This window comes from Hylaeus volcanicus, chromosome 8, assembly GCF_026283585.1.
Source record: "Hylaeus volcanicus isolate JK05 chromosome 8, UHH_iyHylVolc1.0_haploid, whole genome shotgun sequence".
Lineage (NCBI taxonomy): Eukaryota > Metazoa > Arthropoda > Insecta > Hymenoptera > Colletidae > Hylaeus > Hylaeus volcanicus.
In genome coordinates, this window is record NC_071983.1 from 13,988,278 (window position 1) to 14,012,402 (window position 24,125).

At 33.9% G+C, this 24,125-nt stretch overlaps 1 protein-coding gene across 1 annotated transcript in view; it reads left to right on the plus strand.

Annotated features, from left to right (window-relative positions):
* The first annotated feature begins 9,637 nt into the window (after positions 1 to 9,637).
* The window catches only part of LOC128881196 (aquaporin AQPAe.a-like), a 34,244-nt gene continuing 19,756 nt past the window's right edge, over positions 9,638 to 24,125 (plus strand). Inside the window, exons 1-2 of the mRNA XM_054131985.1 lie at positions 9,638 to 10,048; positions 14,944 to 15,137. Coding sequence (XP_053987960.1) covers positions 10,030 to 10,048; positions 14,944 to 15,137 — 213 coding nt within the window. The 5' untranslated portion in view covers positions 9,638 to 10,029. The remainder of the gene's footprint in view (positions 10,049 to 14,943; positions 15,138 to 24,125) is intronic.

Here is a 24,125-nt window from a genome sequence, read left to right on the forward strand (position 1 = left end):
AATCGAAACCCACCGGATAATCGAGACCTAGGGAACAAAAATTAAAACTCTAATTTATGTACACAATAGTCAGTTTGGATTCCATCACATCAAGGAATCGTGGGTAACGAAAGAGCAGATGAAGCTGCAAAAAAAGCCATCACGTTGGAAGAACCATATGTCCAAATATTATCCACGTTAAATGAAACCAAAAATTTAATAAAAAAAAACAGCAAAAGAAATCTGGAACGAATCTACACCAAATCCGAAAATCAATTAGCGATACAACTTCGACCCTACCAAATAGAAGACTGCAAGTAGCAATAACAAGATTGAGAATTGGCCACACAAATCTAACCCACTATTATGAAATAACAAAATCACAGCCATCATCATGCACCTTTTGTCACGAGCCTCTCACAGTTTAACATTTAATTAAAGAATGTCAAGAAATACAGCACGATCTTATAGAGTTCAAACTTATAAATTTAAATAATATGCAGACGATTCTCAATAATAGAAACGAATTTCTCAAACTAGTAGATTTATTAACTAAACATGGAATAATGAATAAATTGTAATTGAATTGTAGATATTAACGTGGTGACTAATAACCCTGTAGTTGATGTGCCCTTAAATAAAGTAATTAAAAAAAAAAAAAAAAGAAAGTCATTTTGACAAGAAATATAAGTAAAACATGCATTGACCAAAACTTAGTAGGGTGTCTGTCTAAATCGTAAAATTAAAAACAATTAAAGGTAAAATAAGTTTGACGATCGCGATACAGTTATACAATATTTTAAAAGTGGATTAAAGTTTGTCTTTCTTGGAATTATGAGGAAAGCTTGTATTTAAAAATTCTCTATTTTTTTTTCTTATTACGGAGAAATGACTTTGAACCATCGAGGGCCCATAAGACCTTGTACCATGTTTAATGTATATACAGAGTGTCCTGTAACTAGTGGTACAAGCGAGTAGAGGGTGATATTACGTTAAAAATTGAATCGAAAATATAGAATAAAATTTTTTTCATATGACACTTTATTTAAAACAAAAAGAAAATGAAGTTTGTAGATCATAATGTATTGCATAATGTAATGCATTGTAGATTATAATGATAAGAAGAAAGTAAAATCGATGTAAGAAATATCATCCTGTTGACAATGTTTGTGGAATTGTAAATAAGTATAGAAATAGTGTTACAATTTTTCAAATTTGTGTTGCATTTATGGAAACACTCATGTATTGTAGTGGCGTCAATTTATTGATTTCAATTTGAAGATTTGATTACAAATAAGGACAAGACACGAAATGAATATATATAAAGAGTATATCAAGTAGTATAAAAGTACAATATTAGCTCCGTCGAAGGAAAGATTTTTTCCGAGAATTTGAGTAATAGTAACAATAGATTAGCTGTAATTAGTTGAGAATCATGGTTCCACAAAATGAATTAAGTCGCGTATGTAACCATTATTTCAAGATTCTCGTATCAATGGAAGCTCGTTAAAACCATTATCACGTAACGAGTAACCGTCTTGATTCAGCTAGCACGTCACGCGGATTTGAACGTTACGTTGAGGTATTTTTCCTTCCTCTAATCTAGTAAGATCTCGCTAGAAATTGAGAAAATTATGAAAGAAAAGATGAAGGATAAGGATTCGTCAAATCTCCTGTAAAATATTTCTTGCGTTCATAAAGCTATGGTATTTAGAATTATTGAACAAGATATTACTGTGATGTATTTTTACAAATTTGGATATTACAGTCCCTTTAAGTTTTTCTTATAAACAATGATCGCTGAACCTTGTCCTTTTACATTACTTGACACAGTTCTTATGTTTACATTGTGTGTCTCATCATTATTTGATCAATGAAATCTTGAAATAGAAATAAATAAACAGATGGCATTAAAATGCAGTGATAAATGTTTCTCTAAATGTAATGCAAGTTTGAAAGATTATAACATCCCTGGAATATTCTAGATGGATTCACACATCGAAAGCAACAAAAAGGATCTTCGTACGTAAACTTTGCTCTGCAAATTGTTCTATGTATTGATCATGATCAAACTAAAACAGACAAGAAATTCTTGAATATTTACAAAATGCCAGATTATTTTCGTAAATTGATGTATGCATGGAAACACAATTACGTTTCTCTTCGTAAGTTTCAAGTGATATGAAACTGAAAGGGTTAAGAGTCACAGTCCCAACGGTATGGAATGTTGCATCTCCTGCTGCAACAATGTGTCACGACATTATCTCGGGGAAATCGTATTAATTCCTGTGTCAGAAATGTTGTAATCACGATGGTGTTGCGGCCAGAATTAACGGTTACTGCGTTCTCGTGTTCGTCTTTGAAAAAGTATGTCCCGATAATGCTGACTGACAAGATTGCACACGAAGAGATTATTTTCTCCGAGGCTATTTCAGAAGCAAAGTTTGTGCCGACTGCCCACACACTATCCGCGAACTTTAAATGAAAATCCGAGAAGTTGCAAGAATTCCATAGGGAACGTTACGTCGCGTAATGGATAATTTTCGTAACAGACTTCAAGAGCGCGTGCAACAAGGTGGTGCTCATCTACAAGGCGTGATTTTTATAAATCTTGATTGCATATTAAAATTGAGATGTCATGTGCTTGCACTCGAAGTAAACCACATCGTTTCCCAAGGTCTCAACCAGCTTTTATTATTAAACGCTTTCGATTTCATATTCGAATCTACATATCTTCGAAATGCAAACAAATTATTTTCTTTTGATCCATAGAAGTGGAAGGAATAATATGTCATTAATTTTATCTAGCATAATGGATCGCAACATATTCAGGAACAACATGTTACAGTCCATTAGAATATAACATAATAAACAGAATTGATGATATATTATTCTTTCCACTTGTGTAGATTAATCCATTCACTGCCTGGATGTGCAATCTAGGTTATTATTTTAATAATAAAAAGTGATATTAAATTTGTTGTTTTAGAAAGAAAATGTACGATCTTCTTTTGCAATAATTGCAATCAATTTGAATTACGAGACATCTCGTAGTTGACAGTGAATGGGTTAATCGAACATTTTGTTTATAATTTTAAGATGGTGTCCAACATGAAAAGAAAATTGTTTGTTAAGACCTTAGGAAGCCATGTGTCAAAATTGCAGTTCTACGTATTATGGATGCATAAACCAATTTATTTAATTTCATATTCATACAAAGTTATTGGTTTTGACGATGGTCCACTGGTCTGGCTGGCCCTATAAAAAATACAAAGGATCAATCAGAATTTCAATACGTGGTATTCGTTTCGTGGACTGTAACATGTGTAACGTCAAACGATGTAAGTGAAGCGGCAGGTGCGCGAAGGATCTATTTAGAGGAGGCACTTTGCTACGTAGTGACCCAATTAATGTCGCTTAATTACTATCGAGGGACATGTGTGGAGCCCAGTGCAGCACGGTTTTGCAATCGCGAAGAATTCAACGAGCGCGGTTATCTACCGGTAGAACAACGCCGATGGTAGATAGCTACTGATAACTGGGAAACGAAAACGTTCTCCTGCGCCTACCGTTTCGCGCGTTATTTACATACCATTGTTGACTCTCGTGCTGTAACTGCCTTCTTGATATTACCGAGGCGCTTGTTCGATGACATTGATAAAACGATACACGCAAAAATGTCGAGCCACTTACAGACGGAGTTGGGCAAATTTTATTCGGAATAAGGAATAAAAATTCCAGAATCCAAACAAATGAGTTCACTATCCTTCGCTATCCTTTCACGATTGGCTCAACGTCACTTGCTCCAGGATGAATGGCTGAAGAATTCATTTATTTTTACTCTTACGTACAAATCTGCAATTTTTATTCTCTATTTAAATTTGCCAAATTCTTCTTAAAAATAGCAGCAAATTGCAGTTGTTTCGTACAAATGTGGCTTATTTTCAGGGTCACGAATTTCTTAATTAAGAGGGTATCCTGAATTAGGAGGTCTAAAAACAGCTGTTTTTCGTGAAATTTGTTAGGATGGAAAGAAATGATTAATTCTATCGAATTTTTTATCCTATTTTCATACATATTTGAGTAGTCTGTACAAATTTTTTCAACAAGAAATATTCAAATTGAGTCGACTGTGACGCACATTTGTAGAGCGTCTCACAATTAAAACCTCCTATCGGCGGGAAAGATGCAGGTCGTAATTTTCGTTTGACACAAAAAAACTAAAAGAAATTTTCATTTTCATACATTTTTCTTCTATGAATGTGAATGTGTTCTACAAATGTGCGCCACAGTCAACTCAATTTGAATATTTCTTGTTGAAAAAATGTCTACAGACTACTCGAATATGTATGAAAATACGATAAGAAGATCGATAGAATTAATTATTTTTTTCCATCCGAAAGAAATTCACGAGAAACCGCTTTTTTTAGACCTCCTAATTCAGGATACCCCCTTAAAATGATATTCTAGACTATTAGAAATTAGAATATATTTTTTTAATATTTCAATCTGAATAACGAGATCGTTCACTTTTAATATTCTACTAAATCAGTTTTCTTTGTGTAATTACCCAGATAAATTCGTATTTATATAAGTAATTATCCTGGATGAAACGATTTATTCGTAGTTAATTGAATAATTATCCCGACAAAGTTTAATTCATATATATGCAATTGAAACGATATGTATACAATTTATTCACAAGTATTCAAGTAATGATCCAGATAGATATTTATTCATATTTATTTGAATAATTACGCAGATAAAAATGAATTTATAATTAATCGAATAATTATCTCGACAAAGTTTAATTCATATATTTGCAATAGAAATAATATGTACACAATTTATTCCCAAATATTTAAATAGTGATCCAGATATATATTTATTCATATTTATTTGAATAATTATTCGTATAAAAATGAATTTATAGTTAATCCTATAATGTGCAACTGTAGTAATGATAGTAATAATGCAGTTTCGACATAGAATTCTCGAACTAACAATCATAACTGTTACTATAACACGTGACCTGCAACGACGTTGATAAGTTTGAAATCAAACACGCAAGAAATAAGCATACTTATGTAGCAGACCCTGTTACGTATCGCTATACCAAAATCGACCGAAGATCGTTCCGTGAGATTCTCACGAAACTGCGGGTTACAACGTGCTACATCGCCTTCGTCTAGTTCAAAGCTAAGCCCGAACACGGAACATTATGTAAGAACACGGCCGGATGAGTAGCGAGAAAGAGTAGGACGGAATGCTGAACGAAATAGAGATACTTACCTGACGATCGCAGATTTGCAAATGTACAACAACGTGCAGCACACAAAATTGTACGGGGAACTTGTTCACGCTATTTATCTGATCCAACGATTCGACGTTTTCCACTCACCGAACCTTCCAGAGTTTAATGGCCGAATAGCGAAACAATGGGTGGAATGATTTACGCAACGGTGGAACCTAAAATATTTTGTGGACTGTTAACGTGTTAGAAAATAACAATCTGTGAATTTTGTTTAGAATTCAAAGATTGTAATTATTTTTCTCACCTCTGGTGCCATTTTTGTAGCTTTGTATTGTACACATGTGAAACACGTTACGATGTCAGAATTTTCCTCGTTACGGATGCCATTTGTAATGCTTGAGTTTACGAAACTGAAACATTTCCAAATCGAGAATCGTGTAATGCTCTTCAACTAAAATAAATTTTGTGATAAATATAAATAATAAACCCTATTCGGCCCGGTACTAAAAACATAGCTGTTAGAAAATTAATTCAGTGTGATAGATAACCATCAAAGGAAAATTATTATATGTAATTTAAATAATAAAGGCATGTACTGCACTATAAACACAGATAAGAACACTCTACAACGATAGTATGAACTCTACATGTTAATCAAGTGTATAATGAACGTTCAAAGTTTTCTAAAGTTAAACAATTGCTTGTAACGCTGTTATATTTAATCGAGCATCCCATTGAGATTTTAATTACTACTGTGACACATCTAATATTTATGTATTCTCTATTTGCAACATACAGTGGGTGTAGAAATCAATCTCCAAAAAAAACTATGTAAAATTGTAATTTATTAACTTATTTTTTATAAACAATGACATTTTACATATTCTCGAAAATCTCTAGAATAGATAGATTACAAAAAAATAATAGCTATTTATGTAAGTTGCGAAATTAACAAGAAAAAAACAATTAATCGATAGAAATGTTGAAGCAATAAGTATTCGGACAACTGTTTAATTTTTAAAACTTGATGAAAAAAAAAAAGAAATTTACATTAATTTACAAGTATATAATACTTCCTTCGTGGGATTTCCTTTTGATTTTATAATTATTGTAACTCTTCTAAGCATTAAATTAACTAAATTATTAGTTATTCGAAGTGGGATCTTCTTCAATTCCTCTATTAGAGCCATTTTTAAAAGTACTTTACTGGAAATTTAATGTTTTCTAATTCGTACGGAGCAATGAACTAATGTGTTTACGTTACAAACTCTACTGTAAATGGTTCGTCATAAGAATCGTACAAATACTTATTGCTTCTGTACTTTTACCCACTTTTGACAGTTTTTTGTTAATTTCACAAATTATATTAACTAGTAAATGTTATTTGGATTATATCTATCTTAGAGACTTCTGAGAATATGCAAAATATCATTGATTATAAAAAAAGAAGTTAAGAAACTACAATTTCACAGAAAAGTTTTTTGGGAAATTGATCGGTGTACGAATACATTCTACACTCACTGTATAAGATTTCTCTGTAGCTGTAGCTGTAGATTTCTCTGACTGTAGCGATATGAAACGAATGTTACAGTCACGATACTACCTATTTTTATAGTCGCCCTATGAACACGAATATGTGTTTTTGTCAAGAATTATACGCGATAAGCAATTGTTCTATTGATACGCAACGCGTGCCTTTAAAATTATGTCATAACGAGGAAACGAAGCGTCGGAATGAAGCAATTTGCAATTCATAGTATTCCACGCAATGGCACGAATTTATTCTTGTAACAATTTGATGTACACTCGAGACGCGTTTCCGGGTTTCCGTTTCATTGCTTGTCAAAATAAATTAAAAGAATATTATCGAACGTTTCATAATGGATGCACGAGTAGAAGGTTGCCTTGTATAGTATGAGTTGTAATCAGTATCGATTCATGACGAGTGTCGATATAATGTTCCGTGTTGCGTGATTATGCATAGCGTTAATATAAATTTTAGTTGAAGAGCCCGCGCATTACTCGATTCTCAATTTAGAAATGTTTCAGTTTCATAAGCTCAAGCATTGGAAAATATTTCTTCCTGAAATTAAGTTCTTCTTCAAAATTATATATCTTCGTCTAATATTTTACATCTTCGATCGAAAACGATATAACATGAGTACACCTGTATTTAGAGCTTTCCAAAACTATTCTCAATTATTTACTTTGAGTACTCGGCATACAGAAAATAGAAAATTGAGGAAACTTGAAAAGTCTTATCTGAAATTAAATCGAGTTACTGTGCGTGATAGTATTTTCTGCTGCGTAATTTTTGTGTCACGTGTAAAACAACCTTTTGTGGGGACAGGTAGAAACCAGGAGTTTAACTCTCAATTTCGTATTAGTAATTTCCATAAAATAACGTTTAGTATATCAATACTAATGATACAGAGTAACATGTGTCAAATCAATTCGATCGGATGATAAAAGATTCCAATCGGTTAACATTATCTTATACTAATATGTACATGATGATACTTAGATGAGGAAGGAGCGAGATTGACGTATAAAATTGAAATGGATTTAGAAGTCTGACATCGATATATTTATCCAAAGGCAATTTCTTCTAAAATATTTGTAGAGTTGACGATAAACAGTTGATGAACAACATAATGCTAACCATACAACGATGTACCAATTCACTTTGAGTATAATGTACCTTATAGCAGTTATTGAAAATGTACTGAATGGAAAATATTTCCTACGGACATTAACAGTCTTCCTTGTACAATCTTGCGTCATGGAATTAACAAAACACATATTATACAACACAGTACATGTTGTCATTACACAGAGTCTCTGACTATTCGATATATGTATGTATACCGAATAAACGTTATAATATGATAATATGTGAAAACTTATGTAATACGTAAAAATATTACTATAAGTAAAATCGTGGAAATGAAAGAGCTTTTGATTAATCATAAAGAATCTAATTCTTGTCTTGTGATGCATTTAAATAGAAATTAATGAATTGAGAAAAGAAGAAAGTTACTAAGATTAATATTTAAATATAACAACCATTCCTGTGTATTTAGTGTCCATTCTTTAGTATCACAGCTTTAGAAGAATATCTCCAGTAGAAGGAAAAAGAAGAAAAAATAGAAAGTACACTCGAGACGAGCAAGGTCTTTTATTGTATACTTTGTGTGTTATTTTGGAGAATTATATTCTACACAATATAAGAATTTTGTCCGTCTCGAATGTTCTTTCAGGGTTTCCCTCACTTTCATTATGACTCTCCTCTATGTTTCTGATCTATTTTTTATTCTAAATAAATAAGTTTTACAATGTAAGTGTACTTTAACTTCCTCAGTCTGTGAAGATGATCGAGCACATACCACCGAAACGTCGTTAATTAAATTGCTTGCAATATCGATGATGCTTCTAAAAAGTTATACTTAAAAAAATTCTAACACAATTAAGAACTGCGTCGAATACGTTTTCCTTCAAGTATGACTTTTAACGTGCTTTCTCACGTGCATTATAAATAAAACAAATACTGTAATCATCAATAATTAACTTCATTTTTCTAGTTTAGAATATTACCATTTATGTATTTCCTATATCTTTCACACATTATCATATGAACTCTTCACTGTATGAATCGATTAACTCCACCAGTCACACGAAAATTGTAAAATTACTGACGATTATTTTTTGTCTATTCTTTCTTATTAATTTTGTATACCGTTACATGAAAGCTACATCTCCATTTATGCATTCTACAATATTAATTTGAATTTATATTATAAAGGGAATTATAAAAAAAGCAATGTACATTATCTCATCGCATTTCTCAACTTTTTGTTTTATAGAGTTAATCGATTTGTGCAGCGAACAACTCGTATTATAAATTATAACATTAATCGATGCGTCTACGACACAATTCTGAGAAGAATATCTTCGCAACTTGACCAAAATATGAATTGATTCGATCTTCGTCTATCCTCTTCGATCCTCTCAGTTTCCTCTCGTTAACAAAATTCTCACATTCGATTCCTATAAAATTCTCAGAGTGCTATCCGTGCCGTTCGATTCGCCGTCGCTGTTCTAAACCGCGGCGTGATCTTAAAAAGGTTAAGAACCACCGCATTAGAAACACCGGAATACATTAACCTGCATCGTGTCAAGGATACGCGGTGTCGCGATCACTGGGCCAGCTCGATCAAGGATCCGCCAGGACCGGGGTCTCTGGCAAAACGGATCACCGCGGTTTTGAATGAGTTTTTTAGTGGGCAACATTGGTGGGGTTACGATGATGAAGAGGTTGGAGGTGGCGGAGGTGAAAAAGGGGGGATCCGAGTGTCGATTGGGGGGAGGACAGCAGTGGAGAACAGCGATATATGAAGGCGAAACTGGCGCTCCGCAGACTCAATAGCCCAGAAACTCCACGTGGTGTACCGTCGAACATCGCAAAATTTCGCGTGCGGATAAAAAACGGTTACGTTTCTTCCGCTCCTTCCGTTGCCACAGAACACGTTCGGCCGTACTTCTAGCCTATACGCGATTCGCTGTCGTCACGATAGTCAGTTATTGTCTTCTTCGTTACGAAATCATTCTCAGTGATCGAGGAGGGGGACTCGCGGGTTTCTTGTGACCGGTGGTCGATACCCTCCGGGGGATGGTAGCCAGGTTCAAATGAGAGAACGATCGTTTGCTGGCAGTCAGCTCTTTTGAACAAGCGAGAAGAGGGTGGTAAATCGAAGGAAGGCTCGTTGTCCAAGACCTTTGCCGGTGTCGAGGGAAGAATGGGCAAGGGTTGGAAAGGTATGGCCGTTTGTTTACATGTCTTATGAATCGTGCACCGGCAACTAAATTTAAAGAGAATTTATTCCGGTAACTCGTTCCTTTACGACTGAACAAAACATACCTGTTAAATATACATCGTTTAAGAGTTTTCGATACAACGATAATTAATGTATGTTGGAACTTATAATACAAGTTTAAAAATAAGTACTATGGAGAAAATTCGGAAAACATTGTAACTTTGTAGAAATTTAGTTCAAATGGAGCTCGTAACGTTATTTGATACAGTGAAACAGTGCTAGGGATGAGAACAACGTGAATATTTTCGAAAGTGGCAAAAACATCGAAAGAAAGTTTCATTTCAAGTTTTGTGATTCTTAATATCTTGCAATGTAGTGAAAAAAAAAATTCAAAACAAACAAAAGATTTGTTCTCTACACGAAAATTAAAATTCGACAGAAAATTAAGAATAGACTTGATTTTCCATTTAGGAGACTCAAGGGTTCGAAAGGTATGGCCGTTTGTTTACATTTCTTATGAATCGTGCACTGGCAACTAGGAGTATCTAATAACATGAAGACATTTGTGCTTTTTACAGTGTAAAATGACTGATAACGACACTGTGATATTCTACAAACATTTGTAGTGAATCGTGAATAATTTTTACAACCTAAAATATAATTAACTTTATTAGCTACAATTTTACTAATACTTCGTATCAGAGAAATGGAGTAAATTATTGCTGAGTGTAGTATTTGTTTGTAACACACGTTAAAAAGTCACGCGATATTCAACTAAATTTTAATACTGTTGCAAACATGTTTTTCCGCGTTTCCTCTAATTAGGGCATTTGTACTTGACGAGCTCACACGATATGAAGCAAGATATCTCTGTGGTGTAATTATTAGACTGTGAAGTTCGTATAGTCTATTGTAGTTTACATACGTTAATTTGAGAACCAACTGGTGGTACAAGCGAGTAGAGGGTGATTCTACGTGAAAAATTTAATCGAAAATGTAGAATAAAATTTGTTCATATGACGCTTTATTTTCGAAAAAAAATTAGTTTGAAAATTTGTCGAGTGCACTTGGACCAGCTTCAGCTCGAAGGATTTCATTGTAGATCACCTCCATTCTTGTTCGTAAACGTTGTCAATCGATCGATGAACAGATTCCCAGAATTCGTCTAATTTACGAACTGTTGGAAGTGATGTCCACGTTGTTGCAAACATAACTATGCTCTATTAAATTGCATCGAATGTTTTCGAATGCTATAATAATTTTTGGTTTTAATTGTTCAATGCTCGGCATGTCATCACTATACACGATGGACCTAACGATCCATCTGGTGGCCCATCTTATTGAAAAATTAAATTTCTTCGAATTATAAGCGGAACATTTTCCAAAATTCAGGTAACACGTCCCGCTGAATCAAGAACGTGCGTACTCGATAAATGTTCAAACTTATTTTTTCGAAAATAAAGGGTTATATGAACAAATTTTATTCTATATTTTCGATTAAATTTTTCACGTAGAATCACCCTCTACTCGCTTGTACCACCATTTACGAGACACCCTATATAATGGAATTATATTTCTCGTTAAACGAATCAAAATTTATCTGAAGTACAATGCAATAAATCGTTATCTATATTTCATTATTCGATTCAAATTTACCCGTGTCTGTATTATATTCTGTGTACGTTAAACATATATGTTCTCCATATTTCCATATAAATGTATGTAGGATATAATTTTAATGAAACCGGGTGGGTGTGGAGGGGCGAGAGGTGGAGAGATATGTGTGCATAATTATAATTGAAGAAGACCTAAACCAAACCTCAAAACGCAAATGTTTTTTCAAATGATAATGCTTGTGTTGGCCACCTTCGTTTTTAATTTGGATTTACAACTGACAAGCACCAACTTCGACTTAAAATCATCCTATTAAATTCATTAACGATACTCTCTGCTGATTGTTCTACATGTAGGACAGATAAAAATGCGCATCACCGATAGGGAAACAGAAGACATATTGGGCAACGTTATTCTACACTACGTTTTCTTACTACTAGATACTAGATTCTTATTTTCATAAACATTCATGATTCTGACTTATACGAAGTTCAAGAAATGTTCGATATAACCAACAAAGTAACGTATTACACAACCATATTTTTATTTTTCAATATGCTACCCTGTAATCGCTTTGCACTTTTGAGATCCCGAAATTAACTTTTTCGTACACCCATAAACATAGTTCTGTACTTTGCTGTCAGTATGCTCATTAATAGCCGCTCCTTTAAGAAGTCTTCGTCTAATAAACGGTTCTGCCTGTGTTGAATTCACTTGACCACTCATGAATCATTGATAATGAAGGTGCAGGCTCATTATGGACGGCAAACGTCCTTTCTTGGATCATTTTCTGACTTTTTCCTTGCTTCTTGCTTTCGAGGAGCGAAATTGATCACGATGCATTGTCAACGATTCTCGGAACAGTACTCATTGTATAATAGTGATACATATTTTCTGTGTAATTTCATATAGTAATTTTCTTTACTGAGAATTAATGACTTTTCTCTACAACTATCCCCGATGTATCGATACCAAGGAACTGTTAAAACATTATTTAACTTTAATCGAATGCTCTATAAGTACATAAATTGACGTTCCACGTTTTCTTTTGATTTTCTTATTCTACTCTTATCCTTCGATTCTAATTTACTATTATAAATTACATCTTTTTATACTAAAGAAAATCTGGACCTATCGTTTCATATAGTAATTCTTATTAGTATTGTTCACCTGCGTTTTGAATTTTCATCCTGAACCTTGAATATCATTGAAAAATATGGTAAAATGTACGTTGTCCTAACGTGACAATTCTCGTGGCACGGAAAGGAATATTTTATGAAATGAATTACAGATCTGTGTCAAGTATCGACGAAAGATATGGAAACCATAGTTCGTGAAAGAAATCATGAACTATTTCAATGATACACACGCATGTCGGCGATATCCCCGTTTCAAGCTGTTGGTTCGATAATGAATTATACTGGAAAAATTGCTGTCCCTTCACGGTACCCGAGCCATTGTAAACGAAGCGAGGCAATAATACCGTTTGCTCAAGTGGCAAAGGCTGACATAACTGTTCTTATTTTCCGATCGTTTCGATTCCTTATCTCGATTACGCATTAACGCTTTATTTTTTGTTGTTGTGTTATTGACCAACAATACCATCAGAAACATTCTATTGATCCTTATTAGGCGATGCCACCACAAAGTTTTCTAGCTTCCTTTAAGAATAAGACAATTTTTATAATCTATAGTCTGGTAAGTAAAAAATATTTTGAGGAATGTTACAGGACTATTATAATTTGAATTGTGTTTAGTCAATACTGGCATTATTACTATAATACGATACAGCTACAGACCTCAAGACGATGTCGAATCTGTTAGGTGATTGTAATAACAATTACACGCTGGAAAGTTTGATACAGGACCGAAAATTATTTGAATATTACCAATAAATAAAAAACTTGTTCTGAAGTATGTCTTACATAATACTGTAAATTATTACTTGAATATTTCAACAACCAGCTATTTAAAATCCATGCAACAATTTCCAACAATTTGCGACAAAATTAAATTTCTGCTTTCACTTAGTGAGTATATTCGAGAATATTATCTGAGGGCAATTTTATCTTTTTAACGTTCCCAGCAGAATATATTTAAAAGAAACATACACGCTGCTCCGAAAGTTCAAAAACAAATTTTTTTTTTCCACACAATTTCCATCAGTATGAACGGTATATTGTCTCGGTTATTATAGCCAGCGATTGTCAAAAACATTTGAGTGGAACACCGCTAAAAACAACAACGTTACACCGAACATTCTATTTACATAATGTCTCGTCTTTACGTCATACTGCTTTATTGACTTCTGCTGCGTAATCGTTACAAAGAAACGGAAAGGGCACAAAAACCTCGGTACATTGAATTAAGAATTATCATCGCGTTTCGGTGACTGATGCACCGACGAACGAAAGCTCCTCGCCGAAACTAAAGACGACCGCGACGCATTCTGAAAAGTGCCGTCGACTCTTTGACGCTGTCAAACCTTCAATGCCCGCTTTCTTGTGTATCCCGCGTGTCACACGGGCTTTGACGTCTCCAAGAAGGATATCGTAATGCCTCGTTCCCACCGCTGTTACCTGTGACGCATCCTCCAATTACTATCGGCAACAAAAAAATAATGCAATCGGTTAGACCAGCGTTTCCCACAATTTTTTTTTAGCGTACATGAAACAGTCGTCTCGCAATTTATTTGGGGCACACTCGCACTCTTCTGCGAACAAAGATATGCGATTAAAGAAGAAAAGTACTTTTATGATCGATTAGTTTCATCGTTTCTTTTTTTTAAATTATTTAATTTTTAATCCATTCACTGTCAACTACGAGATGTCTCGTACTTCAAATTGATTGCAATTATTCAAGGGATAAGTTTATAGCTTTTTGAGTCAAGAATTATTGTGAAAAAGAATGGTAAATTTCCTTTTTAAAACAACAAACTTAATCACTTTTTATTATAAAAATAGTAACCTAGATTACACATCTGTATTAAATCTTAGCGCCCAAGGCCTGGCGGTGAATGGGTTAACAATGTCTTTGCTGCTATTTTTGGTGACAATTATTGAATTAGGAAACTAATTGCACTCATAAATTCATTTGAGCTTTCTTCCTCTATATAAACAGATAAAGATAAATTATAGATGAACCTTCAGATAAATTATAATATATTTTACTATCCATCTGAGGATAATCAGTCATGATCAAAGACGTTTACGTAGTGTATAGAAATATTATTTAATCGATAAATATGTACGCGTTGCTTATTTTCTTCTCTGTTTTGATCAGGTGCAAAGGAATTCGTCGGCATCGAAGATGTGACGAAGTTCGACTTTCTGGTCATGATGTTCGCCGAGGCACTTGGAACAATGCTTCTGGTGCTTATCGGCTGTGCGTCCTGCATCACGTGGACCGCTGATAACCCACCCACCGTCGTGCACATTGCGTTTACCTTCGGTCTCGCTGTGGCAAGCCTGGCACACGTAAGTCGAACGTTTTCCACGCCAATTATTTTTTTAAAATGTCTTTATCCACAAATTCAGTATTTACTGTCGATATAAACGGTAACTAATGATTTTCTATTTTAAGACAAAAATTGGAAGCGTTGCAATAATTCAAAGAATTAAAACAGATATAGAATAATCCTGTCTCCAAGGTTATTAATTGTCATATGTATATAAACTTTTATTTTTTAAAGAAGTTAAAATACACACTCCCTCCATATATTTAATTTTTAAAGTCAACATTTTCCAGCATTCGCAACAATTTAAATTTTTATTTTTACAACAACGTCTTGTCTATTTCAGGTAACGAATAAAATTCTTTCAATAAGAAATCCTTTCAACGAAATTATCCAAATAACTTAACGTCAAGAAATACACGCTCGTATCTGTTAGATTCGCAGCTAAGTCGTAATAGCCATTTTAATATAATGGGATTTAACATGCTCTAGAAGAAACACATGTGTTTTCTACTTTCACAATGCATTTAGATTTTGAGATCAAATCTGTGGTGGATCTGTGCTACCACGCGCGACGGTACTATGTAGACAAGAAACACCGACAGGGAAAAAAAGTTTCCATTCACTCAATTAAACCGTATACGTTAAACCAGTTTTTAAAATCTGCCGCGCGCTGTTCCTATTTTTATTTTACACCCTGTTAACATTTCAGATTCGTAACGAAGAATGTCAGTCTGAGGCAATGCGTCTCGTTATTAGTTGCGTTCTTATAACTTTGATTTATCAGTTATACGCGAGATTCTCGACTATTTTTGTAAACGTTTCTTGTGGTGAATTAAAGAAATAGGATTTAAGGAAATTATGAAGTGCGAAGTACGTATTGCAAGGAATTTAATTTAACTGTAGATTTTTGAAGATCTTCAAATAACTCGTATATAATTTATTAAATTCTTAGTTTGTTCATTGTAAATTCTATAATTGAATGCTGTAATTGAAAGTCTAAAATTTAAAGAGCGAATGAACAGTTTGTGTTTCATTTGTTACTCTTACAACTTAGAATCGAATGCCATGGAAGTTACATGAGATGTTGCGCACAATTTTCAGTGAAACTTCGTAAGCTAGGTTGGAAATCAAAAGATATTTCCCACGTTTATGTCAACAAGTAGCCCAACTAACATAAAACTTTCTATAATCAACAGATATTGCGTTACCATATTCCTGCATATTACAATTTATATTTCCTATTTTCTTAAACAAATACTTCGCTCTTCGAGTCTCTAATAACACAAATTTATATTATGCGTATCATTTTTCTGAAGCAGGCTCCATGTATACGTAGTCAAAACGTCGAACCGAACGTTTTCTTCGATGAAGTTACGTTTGCTCGAATATGTTCGTTCCCAATATTGACATAAAATAAATAAGCTGACGATTTACGATAAGTTTCGGCAACGTTCGCTCTCCCGTGTTCAGGTGCACGCTGAGTGCGTGATAAAACGTTTACCACCTCGCGTTTATCTGATTTCATTGAATGGAAAAGAAGTAACCGTGCACTCGGCTCGTCCCATAAGAATTGTATGCCACCAATACTCCGGCGAGGACAGTGACTAAAGGGAAGAGGGGGATTCCATTCACCTTACTAAACTGTCGTGTCAAGGGAAATTTCACGAGCAAACTGCTTCCACTACTCTCGCTATCGTTCGTTCACTCTCTCATAGCACTCTATACTTTTCGTTAATCGTATACAGTGACTCACGAAAGTATTTGAACACTTAGTACGAAAACGTTACTGAAATATTAGTAACACTGTAAGGAGATGCGACTCTGCAAATTGTATAGGTAAAGTTTCAAACAAATCGAAATATGTAAACAATAGATTTGAACTATTTCTTGTAAACATATAGATTGCTGAAGCCACAAAAGTATTTGAACAGGTAATTTTTAAATCTTTAATATTTAGTAGGTCCGCCTTTGGCACGAATAACATCCTGTAAGCGAGTATGCATACTGTTTACTAACTTTTCTGTAATACTTGGCGAAATAGAATTCCAAACTCGGAGTATTCTTTCCTTTAAAGTTGCCGTGGATGTTATATTAAATTTTTGTAATTCTTTCACCATTATTGCCCATAGATGTTCAATCCGGTTAATATCAGGGCTTTGTGATGGTGTAACTAGCATGTGGAGGGTATTATACGTATACAATCCATTCCCTAACAATTTTTGCAGTGTGCTTAGGATCATTACCCTGCTGAAAGTAAAAGTCTTCGTATATACTCAATTTTCTTGCACTTTCCTTTAAATTTTGTTGTAAAATGTTCAAATATTTGTATTTATCCATTGTTCCTTCTATGAAAATCAAATTCCCGGTGCCGTTTGCCGCCATACAACCCCAGATCATAACTGAGCCACCCTTATGTTTCACTGTAGCACATAAATTCTTTGGTTCCATCTCTGTATTTACTTGTCTCTAAACAAAATTGCGTCCGTTTGACCCAAAAACGTTAAATTTTGATTCATCTGAAAATATCACTTGATTCCAGAATGCATTATCTTTACTAATAAATTCTTTGACGAACTTCAATCTTTTCCTTTTATTAGTATCACTAATATATGGTTTCTTTCTGGGAATCCTGGCATGATAATCATTTTCACATAACACTCTTCTGCATAATTCTGGATGCACATCTTTATTACCATTTTGTTTAACTATTGTTGCAAGTTTTGTAGCAGAAAGCTTTGGATTTTTGTTTCGCGGAGCAAAGCTCTTTTTTCCCTTTCGGTTAATTTCTTTGGCCGGCCTGAACGGTATTTATTTTTTAAAGTCCCTTCAGATTTCGATTTTTTAATAATATAATGTATCGTAGATCTATTTATATTTAATAATTTACTTATTTCACCATACGTCTTTCCTTCTTTACGCCACTGGACAATTAATTTTCTCTTACTTTCAGGAATTTCAGATGTTTTAGGACACATGATCAATATCGTACTATTTCACAATGAATCCTAGACTCAGACTGACAAATGTATGTACGATGATGACTAACAACAATCAATGTTTACATTTAACGTGTGTTCAAATACTTTTGTGGCTTCAGCAATCTCTATGTTTATAAGAAATAATTCATATCTCTATGTTTATAAGAAATAATTCATATCTATTGTTTACATGTATCGTTTTGTTTGAAACTTTACCTATATAATCTGGAGAGTCGTACCTCCTTATAGTGTTAATAAATATTCAGTAAATGTTATATAATATACCTATAATAATTAATTAAGTATTTCGTACTAAGTGTTCAAATACTTTCGTGAGTCACTGTATATTTATTTACAATCACATCAAGTACTAATAATTATTAGCGAATCGTCTTAGCTCTGTTAGAGATTATGTAATGTGTTCATGACTTTAGAGAATTCAGTAACTTTCTTCGTGTTTTTTAGTATAATTTCCATCGTGTTTGGCTTAGTTACTATAGTTTGTGCTTTTAAAGAATTCAATGACTTTCTTAGTATTGTTAGGTATAATTATTATTTCCTTCGAACTTGGGTTAGTTACTGTAGTTTATGCTTTTAAAGAATTCAATGACTTCCTAGTATTTTTTTGTATAAATAGTATTCCCTTCGTGATTGGGCTAGTTACTATAGTTTGTGCTTTTAAAGAATTCTATAACTATCTTCGTGTTTTATTGGTGTTATATAATTTGTTATAATAATTGACATTTGGTATAATAGATCTATCTATCTTTCATAGACCTTGAGTTTAATTTCCTACTATATTATAAGTTGTGTTTCAAATATTCTACAAGAAGATGGATCTCTTTCCTGCATAAGATAATTGTGCTCTTGTGTCATTACTAACGTTACTAAGACTTGATAACACTATTTCGTTTTAAATGCAGAGAGAAGCATGACCACTTTGATAACTCCGTAAGTGATAACTACGGGAAAATTAGTTGAGATGAATACTCGCTCAAGTTATTACTCCCAGAGTTATCCGAGTTCCAATTACGTGACTAATCATGTATGTTTACAACAAAAATTGAAACGCCCACTTCTTACTTGTACTGATTTCTTTGTGTCTGCCACGCTTGCTGGAGCTATATAATTATGTCACCCCTCTGATCCGGCGAGCGAATACCAATATCGCACCGAACAATCCCAAACACACCAACGAGTTCAATTTTCGTTGCGTTAAGTGTTCCAAGGTCCCTTTCACAGTGTCCTATTACAGCATAATGTCAACCCAAACTGCGTAGGCCACGTCCAAAGATGTGCAAAATACTCATCTAGATACGAAGTTGCGAGTAACGAATAAAAGATGAACTAGTTAGTAGCAATTTGTACATAATGTATTCATTTTTCATACATAATATTAAGTATTAACAACTCCAAGCACGTTTTGTTTAGACGTAAATGAAAATTATTGAATTCATCTATAATGAAATAAAACTGAAAACGAAAGTAGCAGTGTTAAAACTCACATTAAGTCTGGAGTTGAAAATATTCTTATCAAATTAACCTACTTTCTTCCAGAGTATCAATTACTATTATTATAAATTTATTCGTGAATTATATGTTTTGTTTATACTTCTACTTGTCATCAATGGGAGTATATATTTTGCAATTAGCATTATCTTTTCTGCACAGCTACTAAAAATTCGTCTAATTCAAAGTTGATGAAGTCTGACTTTGAGACAAATTATCCTGGGATTAATTGTGCAGATAAAAGCGCTAAATACGGAAACAAGTTATGAACAGGAAAATTGCTAAAAATTTATTCCTTGCCCTTTCCAATTGGCAACCTGACCTCGTACTCGAAAGGATTCGTAGCGTTTCTTCGAAGCGAAAAGTCTGGAACCGTCGCTTTTATGGTGAACGCATAAATACCATTTCGTTCAATTAACATTTATTTCGGTACCACTTTTAGGACAACAGGTCTGTGAATAAAACGTACCTGTTACGCAAGGAATCATTCAAGAATTGTAAATTTCTACTTACTCCGGACAAAACTCTAATGAGATTTGCGCTGTTGAAGTGTTATCATTTGTGACATTTTTAAGAACAAAGAAATTCTTTATTAATTTTTGAAGCAAAACAGGCAAAAAGTATTAATAATTTACTGAGAAAGACTGAAGTGAACCGTAATTTGTTATGATAATTCTTATAGATCCGAAGGTAGAAAGCTACTAATTATATTTGTCGTTTAAACAGATTCTGAAGTGTTGGAATCGAACTTGATGTAATTATGAACTTCATACTTGTTAATAATTTAAGGAAAAGTGAAGTATACAAGTTTGAAAAATGTATATATTATACGTTATTTGCAGCGAAAGAGAGTAGCAACATGATCATATTGAGAATTGTATATAGATTAGTAAGAAAAGACCTATAACATAAAAGAAAGCAAATAAAAAGGTGTATAAATACATATTAAATATAAGAAATACCTGTAAAAATTGGATAAATAATTATTATCCTCAGCAATTGAGCATTTTTCACAGACGTGTCTCGCGCGTATTACGTGTACCATAATACAGAATCAAATCAAAAACTGGCTGACCAACCGACACAAGGTAAAATTAAAGTACCAAGTGCTAATAAGTGAACAAGCAACATTTTATCGCGACATGTATCGTTAACCGAAGTAAGTTTCTTTAATCGTGACCTATATTCTCCTTTGGAACATTATCTTCCCCGCAGCTCAATGCCAAGTTTCGCAAGTTTCATCAATCTTCGTACCGGCGAGAACAATCCGGTAATAAATTTGACGTATCTGTTGCACGCCTTCTGATGGACAAAAGAGAGACAACGCTCCTCTTTTACTGGAGCTGAAAGAAACGGAATGTAGAAAGGGATTAATCGTTGCGAACACTTGCTCATTTCCCACGTCGCGACAAAGAGAGTCTTGCGCATAATAGTTCCTCGCGGCTTCTAAAAGACACTCCACCAATGAGACACTATACTAAATACATCCTATCGGAGATAAAAATAAAACAAAAATATACATGTCGAATCGAGTAACCTCCTCCTTTTCAAAGTCGGTTAAAAAGTAAAGATTACTTATGTTTTGAAGATCCTCGGTACATTAAAAATAAGTTGAATAATATATCTGGTACACAGAGCGATACTATCGGATTTCTTCCCGACTCTGTTAATTGAAGTCATCAGTAAGGGCTGTCTAATAAATCCTGTCTTGGACCAAATTGTCAAATTTATACGGCATATTAATTGAAGTCATCAGTAAGGGTCATCTAGCAAATTCTGTTTCAGATCAAATTATTAAATTTATACAGCAGTTGAACCCTAAGCATTCATGATGTAAGTATTGCTATAGTATAGGGAAATATAAAAATTATTATTATCGTTATTGGTTAAATACCGCCGATGCCTAATCGTACCATTCTCAAAGCTACTCGTTGCTACCTTTTTACTTGAAGTTTCGTTGAAAAAGAAACGTTTCGCCGATGTCGGCGAAATGAAAGAAGTCGAACGGCAACCTGGTCGTAATTGCTTAACGAGGCGTAGGTAGGTCCAGCACGTGGGAGGTGGCTGGGTCCACGAAATCGACAACTCATCGAGCCCGAGTTCTTTTCTGCCACATTTAGCAACTAGACTGCTTGTCGCTCTCTGGCGATCATCGCCAGAAGGCATAAGCTACGAACTATCATTTCAGTAACCTACGATACAAACTAACAACATTTTAAACACTTCGCTTTATTGATACGCTTTGTTCTAAGACACATGCCACCCTCTAGATATTTTATCGAATATAATAGAAACTTTCTACTCATTATTGTGTTATCAATAACAATGACTTTAAGTAACTTTAACATTCTTTTAATGATACGATAGAGAGAGCATTTTTATTTATAATTGTTTACAAAGATATATTGTATTATACAAGAATAAAGACATAGTACCTTGTGATTAGAACGTTATTAATAGAATGTCGATTTTTATTGGAAAATTCTTTTATGCAAAACTTAAATGAAAGTATGTCTCACCTTCTAAATGTTATTAATTATATTTCCCGTTCAAACAATTTGTATAGCGTTAGTATCAAACTTGATATAATTCTGAACTTCAAACTTGTTAATCATTTAACCTCTTCGCGCCCTTTACCACATATATGAACGTTTAGCTTTTTATAATTATAATTACTGTCGATAATAAAAAGAACAAAAATTTGATAATAACAAAAAAAAGTCGTTCCTGAAGAGGTTAAGGAAAAGTGAAGTACACAAGTTTGAAAAGTGTATATATTATACGTTATTTGCAATCAAAAAAGTAATGCATGTACACATGTTGTACATTATTGTTGATATTTCGATTGACCATAAATGCATAAACATCCACAGTCTAATTATAAATAACCAGGGAAAATATACAACTAGTAGCAAAGTCTTCTCTATCCACAGTAGCAAAATTAAGAACAAAACAATTCTGCTTAATCTTCATAAAGTAACAAATTGAGTATCGATTCTGTTTGACACCTATATATTCGAGATTATTCGATACTAGATTATAATTTATGGGCTAATGTCGATAGTATTGATTCGGTATCATTCCCTTCACAAATGATACAGCTCTCCTCGGAAGCACGCATCTAAACGTGTATATTTCTGGGCATTCATTAACATTTAAAAAAAAAATCATTTAGGTCCAAGACTAATCGAGCAAACGTGAATCCGAATGACTGATGCCGAGACCTGTCGCTATAAGAATTTAGGACGGAACTGGTTCGCGTAACCGCCACCGTATGTTACACAATGAATGAGTAATAGTTCGTTCAAGATATGGGATAAATTTAGATACAAATTGATGTAATTCTATTTTGTCTACGAAACTATAGAACGGTTTCGTTCTCGGTGTCCCGGTGTTGTGTAAACGTAGAAATAAGTTTAATAAGTAAGTTTATTCTACAAGAATAAACAGAAGCAGGTAAAATTTTGATGGGAAGCAGAAATATTATTTTCCAGAAAGTGAATAGTGCAAATCAAATCGTAACTAATTCGAAAAGTTCGAGCAAGTGAATAGAGGTTGAGAGTTGGATGCATGTCTTTAAACCTTTACTATGTTGGAGTAATTAAAATAATTTGAAAATATGTGGTTAATGTCTCGAACGTCCAAACTAAAAGTTATGGTGTCTTGGAAGTTGTTATAAATGATCAAATATGTAGTGTAGTTTTTCTTAGGTAGGTATGTCTGTAGGTTTTCTTGAAACCCCTTCTTGCCTATGGGAGATAAATATAAGGAAGCGAACAATAATTGAAAAAATATATGAAATAGAAGTGACAGAGAGTATTCTCAAAAAAGAGTACGAAAATTATGTGATGGATACCTGGGGGGGGGGGGGGAATTCCTTGAATTAAAAATAACTTAAAAATAGCACTTCTGCATCTCTAAAATAACTAACAATAAGCAAACAATGTATGCACAATGGCTCGACCTGAACAGAAAGTTTCATCACATTTGTGAGATTATTAAATAAAATGTTTTCTCGATGTCCGAGAACGTTTCAACGATGCAGGCTCTCTCGATCCCGCATGCTACTTTGTACGTCGAATCCATTGATACATCCAATCCGCTACGTTTTTCGAGCATGTTGCTCTTGAGTCTCAATAAATTCACAATTTTCGTGCCGAATATTTTCATCGGCTGATAATGTTGTTTCGCAATATTGATGTAGTCACCGTCACCCGAGGGTAACTAACGAGCCGCGGTGAACGAATGTCTTCAATGTGAATGAACTCGGTCTCTTTCTTTATTTTCTGCTTTTTCTCGGCGTTGGAACGAATACGGAATGAGCAAGCGGAGGCTGCGGACCGCGCTGGTTAACGTGTCGTTACTTCGCATTGCCACACTTTGCTACATAGTATTTATTTGGCTGCGTTTACCTCCGCCGCATGTCGCACGATTTCGAATAAATGGAAGTGAACGGAGTGACAAGGGAGACAAGACATTAATTCAGCATTTTAGGAGTGGCTTGATTAATGAACGAGGTA